Raw genomic sequence first — 22,111 nt, forward strand, 5'->3', positions numbered from 1 at the left:
CCCAGAGTAGCCTACACCATATTATGTCAGTTAACCTGGAACATGGCAGATTTTGTTTGTTGGAGTTGAAAACCTTCATTCACAAACTGTAATTCATGAAATTATAAAATACATGTGAGTCAAACTATACAAAATTATTTTGTCCAAAGACAAGTTAAGTAGTTAATTGCCAAGGACAATCCACCATTGTCTAATATTCTCTCAGTGTAATTCTACAGAGGTAACCAGTGTACAACATTGTTCAACACAGGTGGAGCTGCAGTGCAACAAACCAACATGTTGAAAGTGTGAAATTGTAGTCTAATTAGAAGTTCGGGCCGCTATGCGGCCCGAACGTCTAGCGTGACGCGTGGCAGATCTACCTTACAGCCACCTCACAGTGTGAGAGAGAGTATTGTGTGAAAGTAGGGCAAAGTCGCTTATGATTTTCAGACATGGCAACGCTGTGGTGAAAAGTAAGGCAAATGCGCGTATAATCAGAGGACATGGCAACGCTGAGTGTCCTGTGCTCCCCTCTTTCCGCGGACCCCTTGGAGTCTTGGGACACCCGCGAAACAGCGTGGAGCCCTTCGGACCCCCGCGAAACATAGCTGAGCCCTTGGGGGTCCCGCGAGACCCTTGGGGGTTCCCTGGAGACCCTTGGGGGTCCCTGGAGACCTACCGACACGGCGAAGGGAAATGGAAAACTGTAAAGCCACAGCCACGCATGCAAGAGGTTGCACATGAACTATTCAGCCGCACTGATGCGCTCCAACACAAACACTGTGACGCTCCCCTAAATCCACTCCAGGGTTTGAAAATACCCACTTCACAAAGGGGTGACGTGCATCACCGTTCCAATGACCAAAACTCCACTTTTTTTTTTTTTTTTTTTTTGTTAAATTTTTTATAAATACATGGGGGACCGAGGACCCCCTGGGAGTGTTGGGACCCCCGCGAAACATCGCGGACGCTTTTGGACCCCCGCGAAACATCGCAGCCACGCATGCAAGAGGTTGCACATGAACTCTGCAGCTGCACTGAGGCACTCTAACACAAACACTCTGACGCTCCCCTAAATCCACTCCAGGTTTTGAAAATACCCACTTACCCAGACTAAAACTCCACTTCGGGATTTCGCAAAGACCCACAAAAGCGTCCGTCCGTCCGTGTGTGAGAATGGAGCACAGCGTTGGCTCGCAGTGTTTTGATTTGGCTCCTCGGTGGTCGGTGCTGACGCTAGGGAACAACATGGTCGACCCGTAATGTTGTGAGTTTGTGCTGGCCGCAATTAATTGTGTGAGCAATGAAAAGTAGCCTACGCCACCCGTAAATTAATTGCGCGCGTTGTGGCTTGTGTTGTTAGTGACATGTGATATGTTGTTGTGTTTAGTGCGAAACTAAAAATGATGGCTTTTCATCTCTCCAACGTAATATATGTTTGCTCATGCACTGCATTGAACTAGGAAATGGAATGTCATGATTGTATAACCGGTTGTACCAAATGACATTTTAAAGTTCAAAGCAGTGTGATGTTTTCTTGGTTAAATAAGTGTTAAATAGCTATGTATTCCCATAGCAATCTATATTATGTTACGGTATGTTTGTTTATTTAGTTTGACATCACAATCACATTGGATGAACCAGTGTTCTAGCACGAGTGCTCATTTTCAACAACTGTCCACAGGAGGCTTTTCTAAATAGAATAACACTAATATAAACCCAATCAAGTAAAACAATATATAGTACATTTGTATTGTATTTGATTTCTGAAATCAAATATAAACTAGAGGAGCACAAGTCTCCGCCAGGTCAGGTAGGTTATTACAGTATGCGCCTACCTTATTAGGCACCAGGCGTTATTAGCGCCTGGTGGCGCTATAATAGGCCAATGTGAAAAGGGTTCCATTTCTTCTTAGGCTTTTCACAGCAATCGGACACTGCATTCATGATTTTGTTCCAAAATGTGGATTGCTAAATTAGACCTGCTGGTGGCGCTACAACAGGCCAATGTTTAAAGGGGGGCATTTCTTCCTCGCCCTAGTGGGAATGTGCGTACAAAAACGGAAATCGCACACTGCGTTCATGATTTGAGGAATTTTGTTCAAAACGGACCTATCCTGCAAACTTTGTAAGGCAATGTTAGGCAAGTAGGATGAATATGAAATATCGGACACATCCATCTTGATCACATGACTATAGAGATACTGTGTACCGATTTGCGTGTTTTTTGGACAGAATCTGAAGGAGTAAGAAGAAAACATTTGTTTTACAAAAGTCAGCCTCCTGGTGGCGCTCTAAAAGGCAGATGTGAAAAATGCAGGGCAAAAGGTTTTTCCTTGGCCTCTAGGGAGTGCAGTTATAGGTAAAAACGTGAATCGGCCTGTTACAGCGCCATCATGAGGCTGATGTGAACGTTTTCAGGTGGCATTTCTTCCTGGGCCAAGTGGGAATCTACGTGGAAAATTGCACGGAAATCGCATGCTGCGTTCATGATTTGAGGCATTTTGTTCAAAACGATCCAATCCTGCAAACTTTGGACGCCAATCTTAGGCAATCAGGATGTAATATGGAAAATCGGACAGATCCGCGTTGATCACATGACTATAGAGATACTGTGTACCGATTTGCGTGTTGTTTGGACCAAATCTGTAGAAATAATATCCAAAAATGTGTTTTGCAAAAGTCGGCCTCATGGTGGCGCTAGGACAGGCTGATCTGAAAAATGTGGGGCAGAGGTTCTGCTGTGGCATCCAGGGAGTGTGTGTGCGCAGTTTCACAGCGACCGGGCAAACGGTGGCGGAGATTAGCTGCTCGCAGACAGAAGGACGGACGGACGGACGGGGGGCAAAACATACTCTCTTGCCATGCCTTTCGGCCTGGCGGAGACAATGAGATTTCCGGAGGGGGGGTTTACCAGGCTACGCTGCAGCTGCACTGGCAGGCAAATACACAACAACATATATCCATTTTTAATTTTATTCATGTCGCAAGTCTCAAACAATAGGCTACATTACACACAAACATTGAGATGTGTATTTCAAACAAACATTAGGGGCCATTAAAACACCTTTGCAACAGACATTATGGAAGGTCAGCTGAAGGTCTACTCTTATTTGGAAAGGTGTTATCTGGTATGGGGATATTCTCTCCATGCTTGCTGTATCATATATACAACAATAGCAATAACTTAATTACAATATTTACAAATGGTATTGAGAAAGTAAGGTAAAAATGCAAAACAAACATTCAGATAACATATACTCTTGGCAAAAGACCAACATTTAATTTAATTAAACAATCTTTGTGGGAGTGCCCGCAGGAGCAGCCGAAATTTCCATAACATAAAATTCACAAATATGTTTTTACTGTCACTTTGCGCTGCAATTTCTTAACTGATTGCACAGCTTCTTTATGTCGCCTTGGCTGCGACACCTGCGTAATGTCATCATTTGCATGACCGCTAATAATGCATGATTGTAAGGAACAATGAAAAGTGTCATATGCATCAGCTTAAAAGGTGAGGTCATCATTGCTTGCTACCTGACTAAACATTAAAATCCTCAGTGTTCATTAAGAGTGTAAAAATTGCCCCTTCTGGGTCCATTTGGTTCCATCTGTACACTCTTCGGAGTTAAATTAACAAAGTATTTTACTGTGTATCTTGAGGGGCTCCCACTACTACACACAGCAAGAGTAAAGAGAGAGGGCATTTGGGTCCATAGATAAATAAAAGGAATGCATACAAACAAACAAAATATACACAACATAATGATCTATGTCAATGCAAAATTCTAAGTAAATTTCAGAGTAAAATGTATCTCTGCAGAAAAAAGGCCACAAAGCATTTTATGAAGTAATTAAACTATTCAGAGACCATCTTCACCATGGAAAATCTACCCTGCCTTCATTCCGTTCTGCCCATTAGCCACTCTGGTTCTACTTTCCTGACGTCTAGCCAACTCTGTATCTTGTTCCCTAAGCATACACTCATTTACTACCTAAAAGGTTAAAATGGACCAAAGACAAGATAATAATATAATAAAGGCTACTACTACCCTTGTAACGAAGGAAATAGGTTGAATGTCCACTTAAGATAAAAAGGAGGAAATTGCGCCAAAAGGTGGTGAGTTATATCAGAGTAGCTCCTGCTTTTCAGTGAAAGAGTTAATATATCATTGCTGTCGTTCAGAAAGCTCTAATCTCCATATTTTCTTTTTTGTAAATTAATTCCCTACTCGTTATACTACAGTGTCAGACAAAAGTAGCCAAAATAGCTGATACACAAGCTCAAAACGCGTCACATCTCCATTTCTTAATTTGAATCCTGAAAAGTAACACTTTTGGGCGAGAATGAGGTTTCCACCCAACAACAACGATAAATATATATATATATATATTATATAAAAGTAAGGCTATAACAGGAAACTCAGGTAGCATTCACAGCTCAGTATAGCAGTCAGTCTTAATTCAATTTACGGAGCAAATAACATCACCATAAACCATCAATACTTCACACAAAAATTCCACACATGCACACATACATACAAGCTTCTTTCTTAAAGCAGCCCAGTAGAAGTTGACCCTCACCACTGGTCCACAGTCCACTGGAAGGTCAAGGCTGGTTCAGGAAGGTGATGGGATGACTGATTTGTGGTTAGTGTCAACATCTACTAACTAGGTTAACTAAATTGGGCCAAGAGTCCAAAACAAGAGACGCTGCTTTTCAAAATCCAACCCACTCAATCAAAAGCTATTGGCTACTCTGAAATTAAACACTTCAAGCTCAACACAACACTTTTTTTTTCCGGTGTATACATTTAGCTTTTTCTCTTTTTTTTGCCATCTCCTCAAAAACTCCTCATGCATTTCTATGTCAACATTCCCATATCAGCTTTTGACAATGAATTGTAATATCCAAAACTGCACTAAATTATGGGAGGAAATCTCAAAATAATCTAAGCTATTCAAATAATAGCTACTAAACAACCTGAACATGTGCAGCTTGTTCCTCTCATCATCATTCTATACAGTACTTCAACGTAGTGCAAAAACGTGTATTCAGGCGTTAGCCTTAGCCCAGACCATGCACTTCTAAGCCCCGGGATCGGCCTGTGTTGGCTGCTTCTCTCCCGTTGAACAGCCTTACATTCAAAACTCATTATGCCTGCTTTTCTCCCCCATTACCGATGGTTTAACTATGAAAAACTGAAAAACTATGTCTGTAACAGTAGAATATAGGCTGCCATAGATTGATCTAAAGAACGTCACTCAGGTAATCTGCAAGACATTCCTTCAGCATAATGTTGACCATTGATCATGTTAGGGCTGTCCCCTCATGGTTCATTAATCGGTTGGTTTGATCTTATTCGACCAAGACTTTGTTGGTTAATTAGTCATTTTTTATGCTTTTTTCAAAGCACATCTCCTAAACTCGTAAAGTCTACTCTAGGCCAATAGCCTGTAGCCCATTGTGAAATTAACCTTAGAATATTAAGTTCTCAGATTACAATTTCCCAGATTCCATTGAAGCAACGAATAGCTTAGTCGACAAATTCCTATGACTATAACTACAACAAATTCCTAGTCAACTAAGAAGTTATTTAGTCGAGGACAGCCCTAGATCATCTATTTGAAACCATTGTGGCTTAGAAGCTATACTTAAAAAAATAAGTTGGTTTTGCTATGACTACAACCTTGGCAGCCAAGCATTAAACATGTCGGTCAATTATGTCCTGGACCCATGTCTGCGTTAATGACTATCCTGCGACCAATTAGGAAAAGCTCTACAGCAGAACGGTGTCCTGTCTCCATACATCTGCTTCTATGCACTCGTACCCCTAAGAGTGACACTGTCTTTGATATGGCAAATATAGCATCAATAAAATGTCAATGGTAAAGACAGGTAAAGGGAATAGCTTCCACAAAAGCACCTCAACATAACTTGACTCATGGGGTAGAAAATAAATAAAATGAAACCAATTTCATTGTTTTAGTAACTTAGACCACAGACTTAATATTACTGGTTGTATACTATTGTGGTCATATTTAGTCCCACTGTTACTTTCCCTTAAGCTAATGAAACCTATGTAAACACTAAATCTAGGTATCATACAGAGATACCTTTAATGAGCAGGATGCCTGATGGATCCATGTCAAATCCTTGCTGTCAAATTCGGAGTGGTTTGAGTGTATATATAATGCCATCGCAAAACACACCTCTGTGTGTGTAATTGTGTTTGATGGTGTATGTCTAACTACTTGGCTATGGTTGCCCCTGTATGCGTTTGCGTCCAGCGAGGGGAAATCGATGCGAAACTCCCTTGCAAAAATACGAAACAAAAAAATTGTCCATCAGTCCGAGGATACAGACATCCTTTCACAACACAATTGCTCCATATCCATCATTGGTCCCTGCAAAGAGTTGGGGGCAGTTACAGGCACTGTCCACGTCCTGAATCCAGACAGACCGTAGGCCCTTTCGAGAATGCAAACCCCAGAGGCCAACTGGTGTGTCATTGGAAAAGAAAAATCTAAGCTTTGGATTGGTGGAGATGATGACAGGTATGCTAGAGGTTAGGCTGAAAGGAGCTGAGTGAGGTACAGATTACTTGAGAGTAATCTGAACCTTTTTGTGTGCGGTGTCAACTGGTTCCTTTGATTTGGCTTATGTTGTCACCAAAAATATAGCCTTATACTTGTTGATAATTGAGCAGTATACGTTTTGGCTATCATAAACCCAAGGTTAGTGTAATTGCAGACTTCAGATGTGGAACCCTCAAACGCAGAGTCCTGACTGCAAAGCAGTGAGGCGACGCTCAATGCACTCCTTACCTGCAGAAACAGAGAGAGAGAAAGAGAGAAAGAGCGAGAGAGAAGGATTTGCGTAAAAATCAACAAAGTTGAAAGCAAAGCAATATCATGAATTAATTAATTACAATTATTCACTGATGCGTCACATTCATGTAAAATATTTGCAAGGAACTGGCCATGCTCACTGGCCACATTCATATAAGAATAATAGCAATATATATATTTTCGAAAGCCGAATTCCTGCATCCTTTAGTCTACACAAAACACCAGGTAATGCTTGATTTATCCTTTGTCATGGGACGGTGTTGCGCAACAAATGGAGCAGATCTACAAGCTCACAACATGTCACATTCAAGTGACAGAGAGACTCACATCTGCTAATGCTGAGAATGTCCTCCTGCTCAGTGAGAAGCAGGGACAGGCCTTCCATCAGTAACAAAGCTTTATGGTAGCGCAGCACAGATGCTGCCCCCTGGTGGAACATTTCATCCAGCGCAGCAGCCTGAACCTGAAAAGACACAGAAGACATTTAAAATACTGTACATCAGAATGCACCCAGAACATCAGGAGGATTGAGTGTCGGTCAAATATTTTCCTTCACTTTCCAGCGCCTTGGATGTCTGCGAAGTGATTCATGTACAAATAATGGAGTGAGATATTTAACTGGAGTAGAGCCACTCAATCTTCCTATGGCTTGAGATTTAGAACACCTGGGGGGGTTCTAAATCTTTTTCATACCAGGACCTCAATTTATGGGAAACCCCACACTTGATTTATAGTGCAATTTCAAAGTTGAAATGAAAAGCAAATTTCGTTATGACTGTGACAGGAGTAATGAACTTTTTGAGTCCATCAGAGTTAAAAGGATCACTGGCTAATAAGCCTTATATGCCTAATACATTATAATTGCCATATTAATTAACCATTTCTAAAATAAATACAATATTTAAAGTGGTTTTAATTGAAATTTTTAGTTAGAGGGCAGTTAGAGGGCAATTATAAGGTATTAAGGCATATTGTTACTGTCCGGCAACCAACTCCATATTTTTCCATAAATCAGTGCTATTGAAAACCCTTTACGTCTGTGTGTTGATTAAAATATTGAACCAATGACAAGTATTAAAAAGCGGTTCTGACAAAACCAGCTAACTCCATTGGATCCTCAAACTTTCTGCTAAACCAGATAAGTTAGCTGGTTGGGCTGACTCCAGGCTCCAACCCCTTTTGACCTCCAACCTCATTGTGAGCTTGGAGGTCCATTCAGCTGTTCTTATCAATGAAGAACAAAACCTCCTAACTCCACTTTTTGTTTATTTTTTGTCATTTCCTGAAAAATTTACATTTTGGAATTTTGGGATCCTTTTAAATTCAGGGTCGGAGCCTGTAAATTGATTGCATCATCTTGGGCTAACGTTCATTGGCTTTAATATACCTTTTAAATTGTATTTGAATCTTCATCAAATATTCTTGTATTGTCATCCTTTAGTGTGTCCTTGCTGGCTTACCATCTGCACGGTGTGGCTGAACAGCAGCCTCTCAGCAGTGATGGAGGTAATGTGGTCCATCAGACGATGCTTCCTGGAGAAGAAGCGCTCCAACCGGGCGTTCAGCGAACGACAGGACGAAACACTCGACTTGTACATCTCGTTCAGCTTCTTGACCACTGTGAACAGACAGAGGAGACGACTCTTAATACGGAAGAAGGTTGACATGTGTTCCGTTCATCCGAAACACGCATCCATGTTTCATGTGGGTATCAGATGAATAAGGGTCCCTGTACATGTACACAACTCAAGATGCTCTGGACAAATCTTTTGGATTTTTTTTATCTTATTGAGATTTAGAGTAAATTAAAGGAGGGAGACGAAGAAGAAGAAATGTTCTGGTCGGGTTTGATTCTGGTCCCCGCCGAGACTTTGTCTGGTTCTGGAGGTGAGTGTCTTAACCACTGGAGATGAGTGTCTTAACCACTGCTACAAGTGCTTTCATGAATGCATTTAGTAAGACAACAGGATCCAATATCTAGATGCCATTGCCATGAAACAGTGGTTTCTACTGAGTGAAGTACCTTGTTTGACGGTAGCTGATGGGTAGAGTTTTCCCTGTTTGACCCGTTCCATGGCCATATGTAAGGCAGTGGATAAGAGCTCTGTAGTCTTGAGGTACAGCACTAGTTGTTCAGCATGACTAGGGGGAGACACGAACACACACACACTTGAAACTGCAGTATCTTAAACACACATTAAAGGTGTTTTGATTCGACTACACATTCAGCTACACTCATATTATTGTCTTGATAAAATTACAGTGGAAGACATTCTCACACATCAGAATGACCTAAATGACCTAAATAATATGCAGCAATATTTTATTTTCGCTTCACCAGCACGAAGATGACAAGTCCATTCCAACCGCTACGCCACATACTGTATTTCTATGCATGTTAGAGTCATTAATGGCTCTAAAATGTTATGATTTGCCTATGACCATGAAGTCATGATTTGCCATCGTAAGCACTTGTATTGTTGAACACTGGGTGCGGAATTGGGGCACAAGTGCATATAGGTAAGATTAGGAGGCATGCCGTTTTTAACTACGCAAAGGCTGTCATTTCATGACTTCATTTTAGTTTGCCCTGAGTATTTGTGTCCTATGTTGTGGACTTCCCTGGAAATGGACTCGAGTCATGCTTTAAATGTAAGACAACATGAGTTTTCAAATAAAACTTTTTTGGTATAACCACATCCTTGGTGTCCCTACCAAATCCCTAAAAGAATTCAAAAACAGTCAAAATAGATGATCAACAAGCACACAGCACGTCCCATCGTGACCTACTGTGAGCTTGTAGATCACCTATTTTCACCATTTGTCATACGACAAAGCATATAGGGCATAATCGGTTAATGTGTGCATGTACCACAGCGTAGCCCCAGTAGAAGCCCCCTGGCTTCTGAGCAGCAATAGTCACTACATGTCGGGCAGAAACCTTGTATCTCCACGTTTCAACTTTTTGTAAATGAATGTCCTACTTCATCATACAAGAGTGTTGCTCTAAAGTAGTGAAAATAGCAGATCTTCAAGTGACGTGCTGTGAGCTTGTAGATCGTCTATTTTCACCATCTTAATCCATTAAGACCGGGAACGCATCTGTGTCATTTTAAGATTTATTTGGCTATTCAAAAATAGCAGATATACAAGCTCATAGAGCGGCACCGGGTACCGCGCTATGAGCTAGTAGATCTGCTATTTTTTTTTCAATCGTGAAAATGTGTGCAAATCTTTGAATGCATATATATTTTTAAAGCGAACATTTGTAACTCAACTATTTGTAGCTAGAATGGTCTTACCTCCACTCTCGGCTAAGCGAGCTTATTTGGTCTGCGACTAGACTCTGCTGCTGGAGGAGGGAGGCATGAGAGGACTCATCCTGCTCCCCTTCAGTGAGCTCAGTCCCAGCTACAGTCCCCCGGACTGCAGCCACCTCCATCAGACAACGAGCAAAGTCCAGCGTGAAGCGCAACCTCTGAAGAGTGTCAGTATGTTCCTGCTGCACTCCCAAGAGAAGGACAGACAGAGAGAGAATTAAGACCAGGGGCTGGGCGATATAGACAAAATCAAATATCACAATATTTTTGTTCAAATATTTTGATATTGAAAAAATCTAGCAACAATTACACTACAAGCTCAATTACACTACAAGCTCACAATGCATCGCGATGTGACGTGTTTTGAGCTTGTAGATCGGCAATTTTCTTTAACATTATAGGGCTTGAACGATGAAAACCAAGAAAAGACAACACTTGTGCTATATCACAATATTTCAACATCCCAAATCCGGGACAATATCAAGTCTCATATCACAATATCTGTAGAATAAATATATCGCCCAGCATTTATCTGGCTACGGAGTTGCTACTGGCTGTATTGCTGTGACAAATAAAATAATCATTCACTCCAAGACAACAATGATTCTGCTACACAGGAAATGTACACACAGTGAATAAAGGGACATCACATCTTTTTTTGCAGTGATGCGCAAAGAAAATGTGTGGACGGAATTCAGACGTGACCGCCCCATAAACCCTTTCTGACACTTCTCAGTATTTTCCAGACCCCGTTTCTCACCTCCATCAGAGTCTCCTCAGGCAGCTCAGGAGCCTCAAAAGTCACAGGACCTCCCCCCATGTTGACTGTGATGGGGTCAGTGAAACTATAGCGAGGACTGGAGGGAGCTTCGAATCCATCCAGGTAGGTCCCTGTCTGGGCATATCGGCTGGTGAAGGAGCCCGCTGGGCTCGCGGAACTAGATGAGCCTGAAGAAGAGGGAGAGAATGAAAGGGAAAGGGAAATATGAATGAGTTCTCACATATTTCTGGAAGTCAAACGCTGCACAACAAAACCCAGTGTTAATCTAACTGCAAAAAGTGCAAAAATGGACCCATAAGATTGTCGTTATTGTAATGTCCCTCTTATCTTCTGTCTTTTTCTGTGAATTTGTGTAACTTATCAGTCTCTTGGACAGTTCATTCTTGAAAAAGAGACCTACATCTCAATGTTGTTACTGGTTAAATAAAGGTTTAAAAATGTATGAGGCCCTGTATTGCTGTAGTGGGCAGAACATGTCACTAACATTAGTTAAAGGACGACTTCACCCATTTTCAACCATCTTCATATAACTCGTCCTCACTAATGCTCATTATAATATTTGTCTACTCGGTCTGTGTCTCAGTGGAGGGCTATGGACAGTTCAGAAACCTGCCTACCAGTGACATCATCGATGGGGAATTCAAGCTAATAGAAACTGTAGGCTTTCTATTCCTGGAAAGTTAGATGCTATAATAGAAGCCACTGTTCTTGCGTCAAAAAACAAAACAAAAAACTGCCCAACGATGATGTCACTGGTAGGCGGGTGTCTGAAGTGTCCACAGCCCTCCTATGAGACACAGAGTAGAAAAATATGGCACCATTTTATCATGAGCATTTGTGATGACCAATCATATGAAGATAGGTTGAAAATGGGTGAAGTCGTCCTTTAAAAAGGTTTGATTTCCCCTTGGGCTTAACTCATTCTAAAAGTGTCTGCACTTTTACCTGAATTGGAAGTTTTACCTGAAAACTTCCTGTGACGGGAGGTATGAGGCGGAGTACTGCTACTGGGAGGTGAGCCCACAGTGAAAACTACCTGTGGTGGGCTACTGGAGCCTGCAAACATACCTCCACCACCACTTGGAGGCGCTAGGGGACAGAGGAGGAAAAAAGAAAGAGGATGTTGGTTGAGAGAGAAATTCATGCATTAATGAATGAATAGCAGATATACAATGATGTTTACTCTCCTTTATTATGGGAAAATATGAATAACCAAACAGGGTGAAGTGTTGAAAATGTATTAAAGAAACAGCATTGCAGCATCATAGCCTCATACCTCCCTCCTCCAGCAGCAGAGTCTAGTTGCAGACCAAATAAGCTTGCTTAGCCAAGAGTGGAGGTAAGAAATGCAGAGGCCCTGGTGTCAGGTAGGTCATCTACTAAGTGACTCTGCCTGAAGCTCATAAGCCCAATATCTTCCCTAGCTAAGCGGGGTATCTTCTGTGAATTTGGTTTCCTACATACTGCAGGTGCCATGTTAGAACAACTGTCCCACAACTGTGGGAAATACATTAGTGGAGTACATGGCTGATAAGGTCAACTGTCACAAACCACAATCCATGGGTACCACTAGTACCGTGTAAGTAAGTAACACTGACAGTTAATCACAACCAACCAAGAATAAGTATAATTTACTATTTAACCGGGAACGCATCTGTGTCATTTTAAGATTTCTTTGGCTATTCAAAAATAGCAGATATACAAGCTCATAGCGCGGCACCGAGTGCCGCGCTATGAGCTTGTAGATCTGCTATTTTTCTTAAAATCGTGAAATCTTTTGCAAATCTTTGAATATATATATATTTTTTAAAGCGTTAGGATTTAGAAAACATTTTTAGAATCTGCCTCAGGTCTTAACACATTCCCTGCCAGAGGGTTTTTTTTATTTTACTTCCCCCAGTGCCAGTGTTTAAATTGTTTTTACACAGGAGCCGAGATACAGGATTTTAAAGTAATAAGTTAACCAAGGAGTGAATGGAGCTAGAAATCTTTGGATCGTGATATCTCTGGTTCTGTGTGGATAAATTGAAAAACGGTTATACTCGTGGATGGATTTTTTTGGCAGTAAACGGGTGTATTTTTCATCAACGGTTATACTCGTGATTGGCAGGTAAAGTGTTAATAGGTTAAGCTTTTAACCGACGCTCTTATCCAGAGCAACTTGCTAGTGGTAAACAACAGGGCAAATGATCACATAAGTAGAGCGCAAAGAAAACAATGTAGTGCTTCGAAGAAACTAGGATACTAGGTAAAGATCAAAACAACATGCTATTTACATGATTACCTGCTATATCTATGGCTCTGGAGGCGAGGTTCTCACTACTGCCTCGGTCAGCTATAGGCGCAGTTGTTCCGAAAGCAGCCATCAGCAGCATGTCCGAGAGACGACCTGTGCTCTCAGATCTGTCCGACGTAAAGAGAGGAGGTGACAGAGGAGGTCAGGAAGAAAATACATTGAAAATACAATTTCAAAACAATTTCTCTCAGATGGAAAAACTGCACAGCAATCATGTAAAAAAGTTAAACATGTCACTAAATAATAGCTACAGTATATTTTCTTTACAAAGTGACAAGGTAATATGAAATAGAGCCATCAGATAAGGAAAAAACACAATGTAATCATACAACTCAAAGCAGAAGATTAAATACTACTAGAAGAAAAGAATTACAGTCTACCCAGCCAAACTGCTCCTAGTTTGATTCCAGGACACCGTCCCCGATTTTAACACCAATAACCAATAAGACACCCATAACCAATAAGAATACAGCGTCCTACCTTCCAAAGCATGGCCTGGACGGGCTTGCCGGTGTGGGTGCCTGGTGTCCTTGGTCTCTGGGCTCCGCTGAGGCTGGCCTACTGCCAGAGGGGCCTAGGAAACCTGGCTGGGTCAGTAAGGCCATCAGGTTCGTGGAGCTGGGCGGCTTCGGGAATTCAAATGGGGGGATCGTCTGGAAAATATGGAGAAGAGAGTTCGAAAAGTCTTCCAGAAATGGGTTATTTCACATCACTTGGCCGCTAATTCATTAAAATGTCAAACTTTTTTAAAAAATTACCTGCATAATTGAATATTAACACATTGAATGCCAATCGCGTAGATCTACGCGAACCTATTTAAAGCCGCAGCGTGCCAGTCGCGTAGATCTACGCGAACCGCCGATTCGCGTTGAAAATTTTCCAGGTGCACTTTCGGAATTTTTTGATCCATTTCCGGTTCCGGTTTGATGACCGGAAACAGAATTATTTGGGATCCGGTTTTGACGATCACGTCGGCTCCCATTCTAAAGCGCACACTGAAACTCAATTCTCTTCCTGTAGTTTTTTCTCCTCGCATATCACTGTTTAACGTAATCCGCTCTAACTACAATCATGGAGATCCGTTTGACATGCGGTTTTCACTGGGAGATACAGTGAGATGTCGCGGATGTAAACAGACCGTGTACGGCTCAATCTTAAGGATTTTAACAAGATCTATGGCGACATGAAAAAAACAAAAAAACAACAATAACACGTTGGCACTGGTGAGTACATTATGAGATTAACCTCTGGCGGTCAATGTGTTAAAGATAATTGTGTGATTAAGAAGGTTTTTATTTTATTTTATTTATTACGTTCATAAATCAAATCAGGGTCTATTTCTGGCTAGACTTTTAAAACCAATTGTCTATTTTGGTGAAGAGAGATTTAGTGTTCTCTTTTCTTCTTCTCTGGTACCATTCATTAACATGTTTAATTAAATATACTTCAACAAAATATAATTTCATTTGACTAGTCTTGCAGTATGCAAGGACACACACAAATAAATACATCCGCGCCCACACCCACACACACACACACACACACACACACACACACACGTGCCCACACTCACACACACACAAGGCTCACCCGAGAAGGAGAGCCCAGGATTGTGGGGAGGGGGCTGCGCTGCATCAGCTCGCTGAGCCTGGGAGAGGAGTGCAGAGGACGTAGAGCCATCAGGCCTGCCTGGGAAGTCACCACTGGGTCTGAGTGCTGCTTCCTGATCTTCTGCCTGGCACCAGCGCTGGTGAACTCCAACAGGCAGGGGGCACTGTGGAGCCGCGTACCCAGTCCTGCCTGCTGAGGAGCAGGCAGGGGGTCAGGGCACTGTAAAGCTGAGGAGAGACAATACTGGGATTATCACCAACGGAAACGATAACGAAAAGAGGAGCATCTTGTGTACTCTGCAACACAGTCTTAATGAAGTAATTGCACATGTGTCACTCGGTTTATCATTAAAAAGATCACCAGCACTCACTTGGTCCTTTTAGGATCTCTTATTTATTGAAAAGACCCTGCAGCAGATCAAACACGACGGACGTAGGAGATCCTAAAAGGACTAAGTGAGTTCTGGTGATCTGGTTTCTGCCAGAAAAGTGCACCCGAAGCGTGGATTGTGAACTATTCAACTGACGAGTGTTTGCATTCTCCTTTTCAAGTCACTTGATGTAACAAATAGTAGTGCATCTTTAAAAATAAAATAAAAATAACAATCCTGCAGTGCACACAGAAAAACGCAGGGCAGGGTTGTGTTTTTTTGGAAGATACGCTACGGTTTGATACACTGTTCAATGGCATGTGTGCAATTACGTAATTATTATAACTGTATAGCAGAGTACCCAGGATGTCCCAGTTTTCAACATACAGATATAGAAATGGTAAATGATATAGATATAAATAGTAACAGTAAACAGTAGGGAAGGCAGTGTTACGCACAATAGAAATACTACCAAATGGGGGAACCAATTTAGTTATATAGATGAATAGAATAACCACCAATGCCAGATAAATAAACCATTACATCTAGCAGAGAAAAATCAATGGTCAATCATAGTCAATTAGTCCAGTCTTCAAAATAGTCATGTCATTGAAATAGTAATGGGAAAATAGTCACATGTTATGGAAAAAAAGTCGATAGTCATTAAGAATAGTCAAGTCATTTAATTGTGGGAAGACTGCAACTCCCAAGACTAAACAGCAAAGTTGCTTTTGTTTTTCAAAGCAAAATATATTTTTCTGGATATTGTTCCATTTTATATCTATATTAATATATATTTTATATCATTCATACCAACATGTTATAATGTAGATTTTCTCTGCACCCCTGCCCCACCAACACTGTGTTTAAAGTGCAGGCACATTAGTCTGTTAGGGAAAGTTTACAGTTGACAAGTCAACTCTAAACTTGTGAGGAAGGAGAGAAGGGTTCTCACCTCCACCCAGTGACCCCCCATTGCCTGTGTCTGTGCCCATCTGGCACGCATGTCCAGGCAGCTCAGGGATGGTGCCAACTTGAGACACAAAGAGAAGAACGAAGGTGGGTGAGGCGAAGGGTGGTGAGTTGGAGAGAAAAGATAGGAAGAACATATTATGTGACCCATTGGGTCAGGTTCACAAACATGAATTGGCTTAATTAAACACACCACAGGAAGCTGCTGCTGAATGTTCACTGACTCTGTATGATTAGACACGCATCCATATACTGTAAAATGTTCCACTCTACTTATTTATGGAACATTTGTTTTTGACCTCTTTTTTTCTATCTCTATTTTTCTTCACTTTCCTGAAAACTGCAATGATGGAGTTTGGATGAAAAAATAAATATTCCACCCACTTCTTTACACCAGTAAACCTTATGATGTGACAAAGCTGATTTATTATATGATTATTAGGTGCCAATATCTTCCTGTTGAACAGGTTCAAACCAGCCCTCTCAACCCGAATGAAAATGACTTCCTATCAGACCGGCCGGATAGGACCAGTCTCTTCTGATTGAGGTCTTTAGATAAGCATTTTCAGTCTGATTTTGCAATCATTCCGATTATAATTAGCACCCATGTATGGATTTAATTAGTGGACTACTGACTTATGACTGTCAAATTGGTATGTAAAATTACCCACTGGCTCTGCAATTACAGATCAACTATCTCAACTTAAGACACAAAACATAGGAATGTGATTTTCTGCAGACTTAGTTCCCCTAATCTGAAATTAAGGTTAGACACAGAGCCAAGATTTTGGTACTTTTTCTGTTTGTTTGTTTACCTTTGTCTAACAAGTTGTCATTAATTCTGTAGACCACCCGATGTGGTTAAAATGTGCAAGGATGTCTAGCCTGTGTATTTTCTCTTTCCCCGTTATAAGCTGCAAGCTTCTCTGGCAACCAAGGTGAATAGGAACAGACTGGACTCCTGACGTATCAGGACTATGTACCTCCCTCCCATCATATTGTCTTAACATATAAATGTACTGTTACATTTTGTTTATTTTACAACTAACATTATAATTAATACCCAATGATCGTTATCTAGGACAAAATAAGCCTGTGGCACACTTTAAATATCCCTTACAACAAAACGCCACTATTCATGTCTGTGAAACTGACCCAAAAAGTGAGCTTTTTTCAACATGGGTATTACCTTGTGGGGGTAGTTGAAAGGGTCTGGTCACTCCCACAGACAGCCTGCGACAGACTGGGGTTGTGGCCACTCCTTGACTGTAGGGAGGGGATGGCCCGGTTCTTACAAAGCCCAAAGAGCCTCCACTGCTGCAGCGGTGCACAGGTGTTGACTGCCTATAAAGAGATAAAACACAAGGCAAAGTCACCAACTCTGTAAAATGACCCTGGAGAAAAACAAGTAGGTAAAACTAGATACAATTCAATATACGGTACATGACTTATGCCTGATTTCACAAGAGAGGGTTACATGGCTACATGGATCTTGGGCTTCATGTGGCCAGTCTATTACGCCAGTCATCTATGGCGTATCTATGATGTATAACTCCATATTTGGGCAAGGTTTCAGGCCGATCTGATTGCCATTCATTTACATTACAGAATTAGCGTTAATTATATAAAGCGTAATTTCTGGAGGTACTTCCTTGGCCTACTGGCAAGACATTTGGAGCTGATCGATCGGTCCAGCGGTTTGCGAGATTAGCCCCAGGCAAACAGACAAAAAAGAAAAGACAAGACAGATCCATTTGTAGACATCTCGCAATTGTTACAGAGCCATGCCACGATAAAATAGATGATCTACAAACTTGTGTGTCACAGTTGTGAGCTTGTAGATCTATAATTTTGGCAAGCGACACCGTCATAGACGGAGTATAAATTTAGCATTTTTCTATTAAAATTAAAACAAGGTGTCCCATTATAGTAAAATAATGAAGCAGAAGTGAACTCTGCCAAGGCCGTTATTGTCCAACATGGGAATGCCAAATTGTGCATTATCATGTTACAGTTTGTTTATTATCACTGTAACGGTTACAGGCATTGGTTTAGAAGGTCAAACGGTTGACCAGAACTATGTTTCAAGTGTTCCGATATCCCTATATTAACTCCTAATTGATATAGTGTGAGCCAAGCCATGGCTAAACACCGTTGGAACTATGAGCCATGGCATGGCTTACAAAGTCTAAATTAGGCTTAATGGAAGACACCTGTTAGCCAATAAGACATTGGTATGTTCTGTGGAAATGGTATATACTATATAACTCTACTATTTTATTGAATTTAGGGGAGTTAGTAGGCTGTTTGGATACTTTCTAATTGAGCGTTTGTGTGTGCGAACATATGTCTATACAGACCGTGGCGATTCATCCGATTTAGGAGAATGGAGGTTCTGCTCAATGCGCTGGTAGTTCTGGACCTGAGTGGGAACTGGGATAGGTACAGACTGGCCATAGTTGCCATAGCTACCACCATAGTTGCTGGCTGAGGCCTCACCGGGTCTACCAACGAGAGAGAAGGACAGAAACAAAGTGGACATACTGAACACAGCACATTTTTCAGTACACTTTTGAAATGGCTAAACCCAATTGGAACAAAACCCCTTGTGAGCACACACTAGGATTTTAGCCAAGAGTTGCAAGTCCATAAACACATATTCAAGACTCTTTAACTAGTCTGGGACTAGCAAGAATATCATATTGGTTTGATTTTATCTAAAGTCTTCTTGGCTCCTGTAGTGCATGCTACCAAAGGGATAATGCATTGTGACAGGGGAATGCAATTTTTGCCATGCATAAATTGCTGCAGGTTGAAACTTTTGAGTTTCAACTGTTGATTTAATTGAACTCTGATGCTGCGCTCATAATAGTGTCAAAAAAGCTACAATGCTGCCGAGTCGCAGTCGCCATTAAACTGCTGCTCAAGCCGCAATGCGTAAAATAAAAAGGGTAGGGTTAAATAGCACAGGAAACTGGTTAAATGTGTCTTCCTTTTACAGAACAGAGCAGGAATTGTGGGGAGAGAGAAGGGGAGTGGAAATGGTGAAAGAAAAACACGAGATTGATTGACACTTCACTGCGTCATTGGAGCTCTGACAAAAGATGAATGGAGCTCAACTGTTTTTGTAGCGCCGGGAGTCAGTTTGTAGCTTCATGTCACTGGCTTCCATTGAAAATTACTTGTAGCCAGTTGCTCTGTCGCCGCTCGTTTGAAGGCATCATTAGAGTGTAAAAATGGACCCAAACACTGTGTATATGGTTGTGTACACTGTGCTGCTGTTACCTGAGAGGATTAGAAGAGCCACTGAAGGAAGGGGAGTGTGGTGGTGTCCTGGCTTGGCTACACATACCAGCAGAGGCCAGCAGAGAGCTGATAATGGAAAGAAATTGCGTTTTCAGAGCTTTGTTGACCAGCTATGTTATGTGCTTCAATAAAATAATATGATCAATATTCCCACATACAAATGTTGATGTTTGGTTGCTGACAGTTCAGTCTCTCTCCAATAATTATTATGTTGTACAGATTTAGTTCACGTTTACATCACTGTAAAACAAGTCGGTACATCAGTGCAGACGATGGCAAACTCTTACTACCAAATGACTTACCCACTATTCATCAGGCTGTCCTGCAGCGCTTTGCTCTCACAGGTCAGTTCACCTGCTGAAAACCCATAGAAACAATTAACTTTAAAAACTGTACGAAGAGCCATGTCTAACAGTCAGAAGAGCCATACAGTTTCAATGGATCCCCAGCTCCTGTCATGCTTGCTATAATAATACACATAAATAATGATCATAAGGTATATTAATGCATAAATTAAGTCTGAAGTCTAAGCTCTTCAGTTGGGGAATTTGAAAACCTATGGTCCAGTACAGCAAAAGCCTGCTGAGCTTTGCTGAACTTCAGTCTTTACCTTTAAGGTCCCATATAGTTTCTTACCTTAAAAAAAGGTCCCCATGGTCAAAATGCATTTTGCAATCAGAGGGAAAACAGTGAAAATGTGAAATCTCTCACTAGTGCTGTTTTCAGCAGCAAAAAGAATCCCTGTTTTACAAGGCATGTATAATTTGAGTTTGAATATTGATATGAGCTTCCCAGGAATGAGGTTAATAGAATCACGGATATAGCCACGCCAGGGCAAGTTAGAACTCAACTGAAGTTGAAGGTAATAGTGGAGTTAGGTAAGCTTGGAGTAAAATAACTGGACTATCTGCAGTGTTGCTACCAGCAGTATTGTATATCAACTAAAACCTCAGTTAATATAAAATGACCAGTACATTTGTATTGTTCCTGGTTGCCAGCCAGTCACTGCACAGCCTCTCAAACAGAAGGCTATGAAAACATTTTACACCAGATTGTATAGAAAACCAGAGACAATACAATTCTGTGGGTTGTGGATTAAACTTGTTCCCAGGTTTTCTTGCACTTATCCAATCAGCAGTCAGCTAATGAATATGAATAACTAATAAGCAGTTACAACTGAATTGGCATCGAATTCAAATTCATTGGCATCAAAAATCAAATAGAGATGTTTTCAGCGTAAATAATACTACAGGTGTGTTTAATAGATACTAAGGAATGGTACAAACATGACTAAAATGCTAAAATATAGGACCTTTAAAAGGCATCAAGTCAAAAGAACAACAATCCTGTTTGACACTGATGCATAAGGCTGCAGGCAGTGAGTGTACAGTGTGGAATAAGACTCTTACTGGGGAAGTGTGCAGGCACCATGACAAAGTCATCTGTGTCGCAAGAGGACGAGTTCTTGCTGCTACCAGCGCCGCCAGTGGAGTCCTTCAAGAGGAAACCCGTTGCCTCCTGGGTGGGGGAGGGCAGAGCCTTGGCACGCAGCTGCTGAACTTCAGCCAGGGACTGCTGCAGGAGGAAATGATGACGCGTAGACAGAGGGTGAGAGAGAGAACGAGAGTGAGAGAAAGTAAAAGAAAGAAAATTCAGTGACTTTGATGCCAGACATATTTTTTTTACGGCAATTATGATGAAACATTATGCTGTGTTGACCCGTTTCTTCTAATCACGTTTTGGCACATTATCATGATAACACTGAGGCCCCTTGCACTCATAGTTTATGAGCTACTTACTAGACGCAGACGTACCACCCACACACACACACACACACACACACACACACACACACACACAAATCGGGGGTGTTGTATTAACTCTGACAGTTCAAATAACACCCCAGATAATACACACAGTTGTTAGACCACAAAAGGTAAACAAACCGGTGGTGAGGCAAGGTGGGAGGTGGAGGAACTGCTACAAGAACTGGCTGATGCAGAGCTTGGGAAGCATGTCATCGTCACGGTCGGAGTTGCTGTAGGAGAACACAGAAGCAGGCACATGTGCACATGCACGCACTCTAATTATTGCTCATCTTTGGACTATTTGGACAGGTAACAAAACTCAATATTAAGTCCTCTTAAAGTCCCTTAAACAGCATATCAATACGTCAATGCCACCTATAAACCTTGTGGCCTGAAAAAGCTAAACATTAAATACACGGCATGGTTTAATAGACGTTTGGCTCAAGCACTCCAGACCATAACAGCTTCTATTGATATCCATGTTCATTCAAGCGTCATGCACACATCATGCTGGTTTTAACAAGGCAAAGCCAACTCGCACATTTCACTTCACTCATTGTGGCCTGGCAAGGCTCGACAGACATTTGCTTTGGCTGGTTTTGGCAAAGACCAACACGATTGGATCAGCCTTTAAAGTTTCACTGGATAACTTTACTCACTGCCCGTGGTAGATGGAAGTTCACACCGTTTAGTTGGCTGCATTCTGTCACAAATGTTACCCATTCTACCCCCCAACAGATGGTGACCTTCCGGATATACAGTATATTGAAACATTTGGAGTATTATCAGAAATGTCTGAGTGTGAATATT

The 22,111-nt window shown here is 41.4% G+C and overlaps 1 protein-coding gene across 1 annotated transcript in view; it reads right to left on the minus strand.

The window, feature by feature from the left end:
* Nucleotides 1-2,944: 2,944 nt before the first annotated feature.
* The window catches only part of ulk1b (unc-51 like autophagy activating kinase 1), a 49,267-nt gene continuing 30,100 nt past the window's right edge, over nucleotides 2,945-22,111 (minus strand). Inside the window, exons 12-28 of the mRNA XM_080419962.1 lie at nucleotides 21,440-21,531; nucleotides 20,903-21,068; nucleotides 19,796-19,850; nucleotides 19,473-19,559; nucleotides 18,548-18,691; nucleotides 17,377-17,531; nucleotides 16,171-16,248; nucleotides 14,825-15,072; nucleotides 13,715-13,887; nucleotides 13,223-13,341; nucleotides 11,902-12,027; nucleotides 10,918-11,105; nucleotides 10,140-10,339; nucleotides 8,861-8,979; nucleotides 8,298-8,455; nucleotides 7,165-7,300; nucleotides 2,945-6,813 (exon numbers count right to left, since the gene is read on the minus strand). Coding sequence (XP_080276088.1) covers nucleotides 6,758-6,813; nucleotides 7,165-7,300; nucleotides 8,298-8,455; nucleotides 8,861-8,979; nucleotides 10,140-10,339; nucleotides 10,918-11,105; nucleotides 11,902-12,027; nucleotides 13,223-13,341; nucleotides 13,715-13,887; nucleotides 14,825-15,072; nucleotides 16,171-16,248; nucleotides 17,377-17,531; nucleotides 18,548-18,691; nucleotides 19,473-19,559; nucleotides 19,796-19,850; nucleotides 20,903-21,068; nucleotides 21,440-21,531 — 2,300 coding nt within the window. The 3' untranslated portion in view covers nucleotides 2,945-6,757. The remainder of the gene's footprint in view (nucleotides 6,814-7,164; nucleotides 7,301-8,297; nucleotides 8,456-8,860; nucleotides 8,980-10,139; nucleotides 10,340-10,917; nucleotides 11,106-11,901; nucleotides 12,028-13,222; nucleotides 13,342-13,714; nucleotides 13,888-14,824; nucleotides 15,073-16,170; nucleotides 16,249-17,376; nucleotides 17,532-18,547; nucleotides 18,692-19,472; nucleotides 19,560-19,795; nucleotides 19,851-20,902; nucleotides 21,069-21,439; nucleotides 21,532-22,111) is intronic.

Source organism: Gymnoscopelus braueri, assembly GCF_963280865.1.
Source record: "Gymnoscopelus braueri genome assembly, chromosome: 22".
NCBI classification, from domain to species: domain Eukaryota; kingdom Metazoa; phylum Chordata; class Actinopteri; order Myctophiformes; family Myctophidae; genus Gymnoscopelus; species Gymnoscopelus braueri.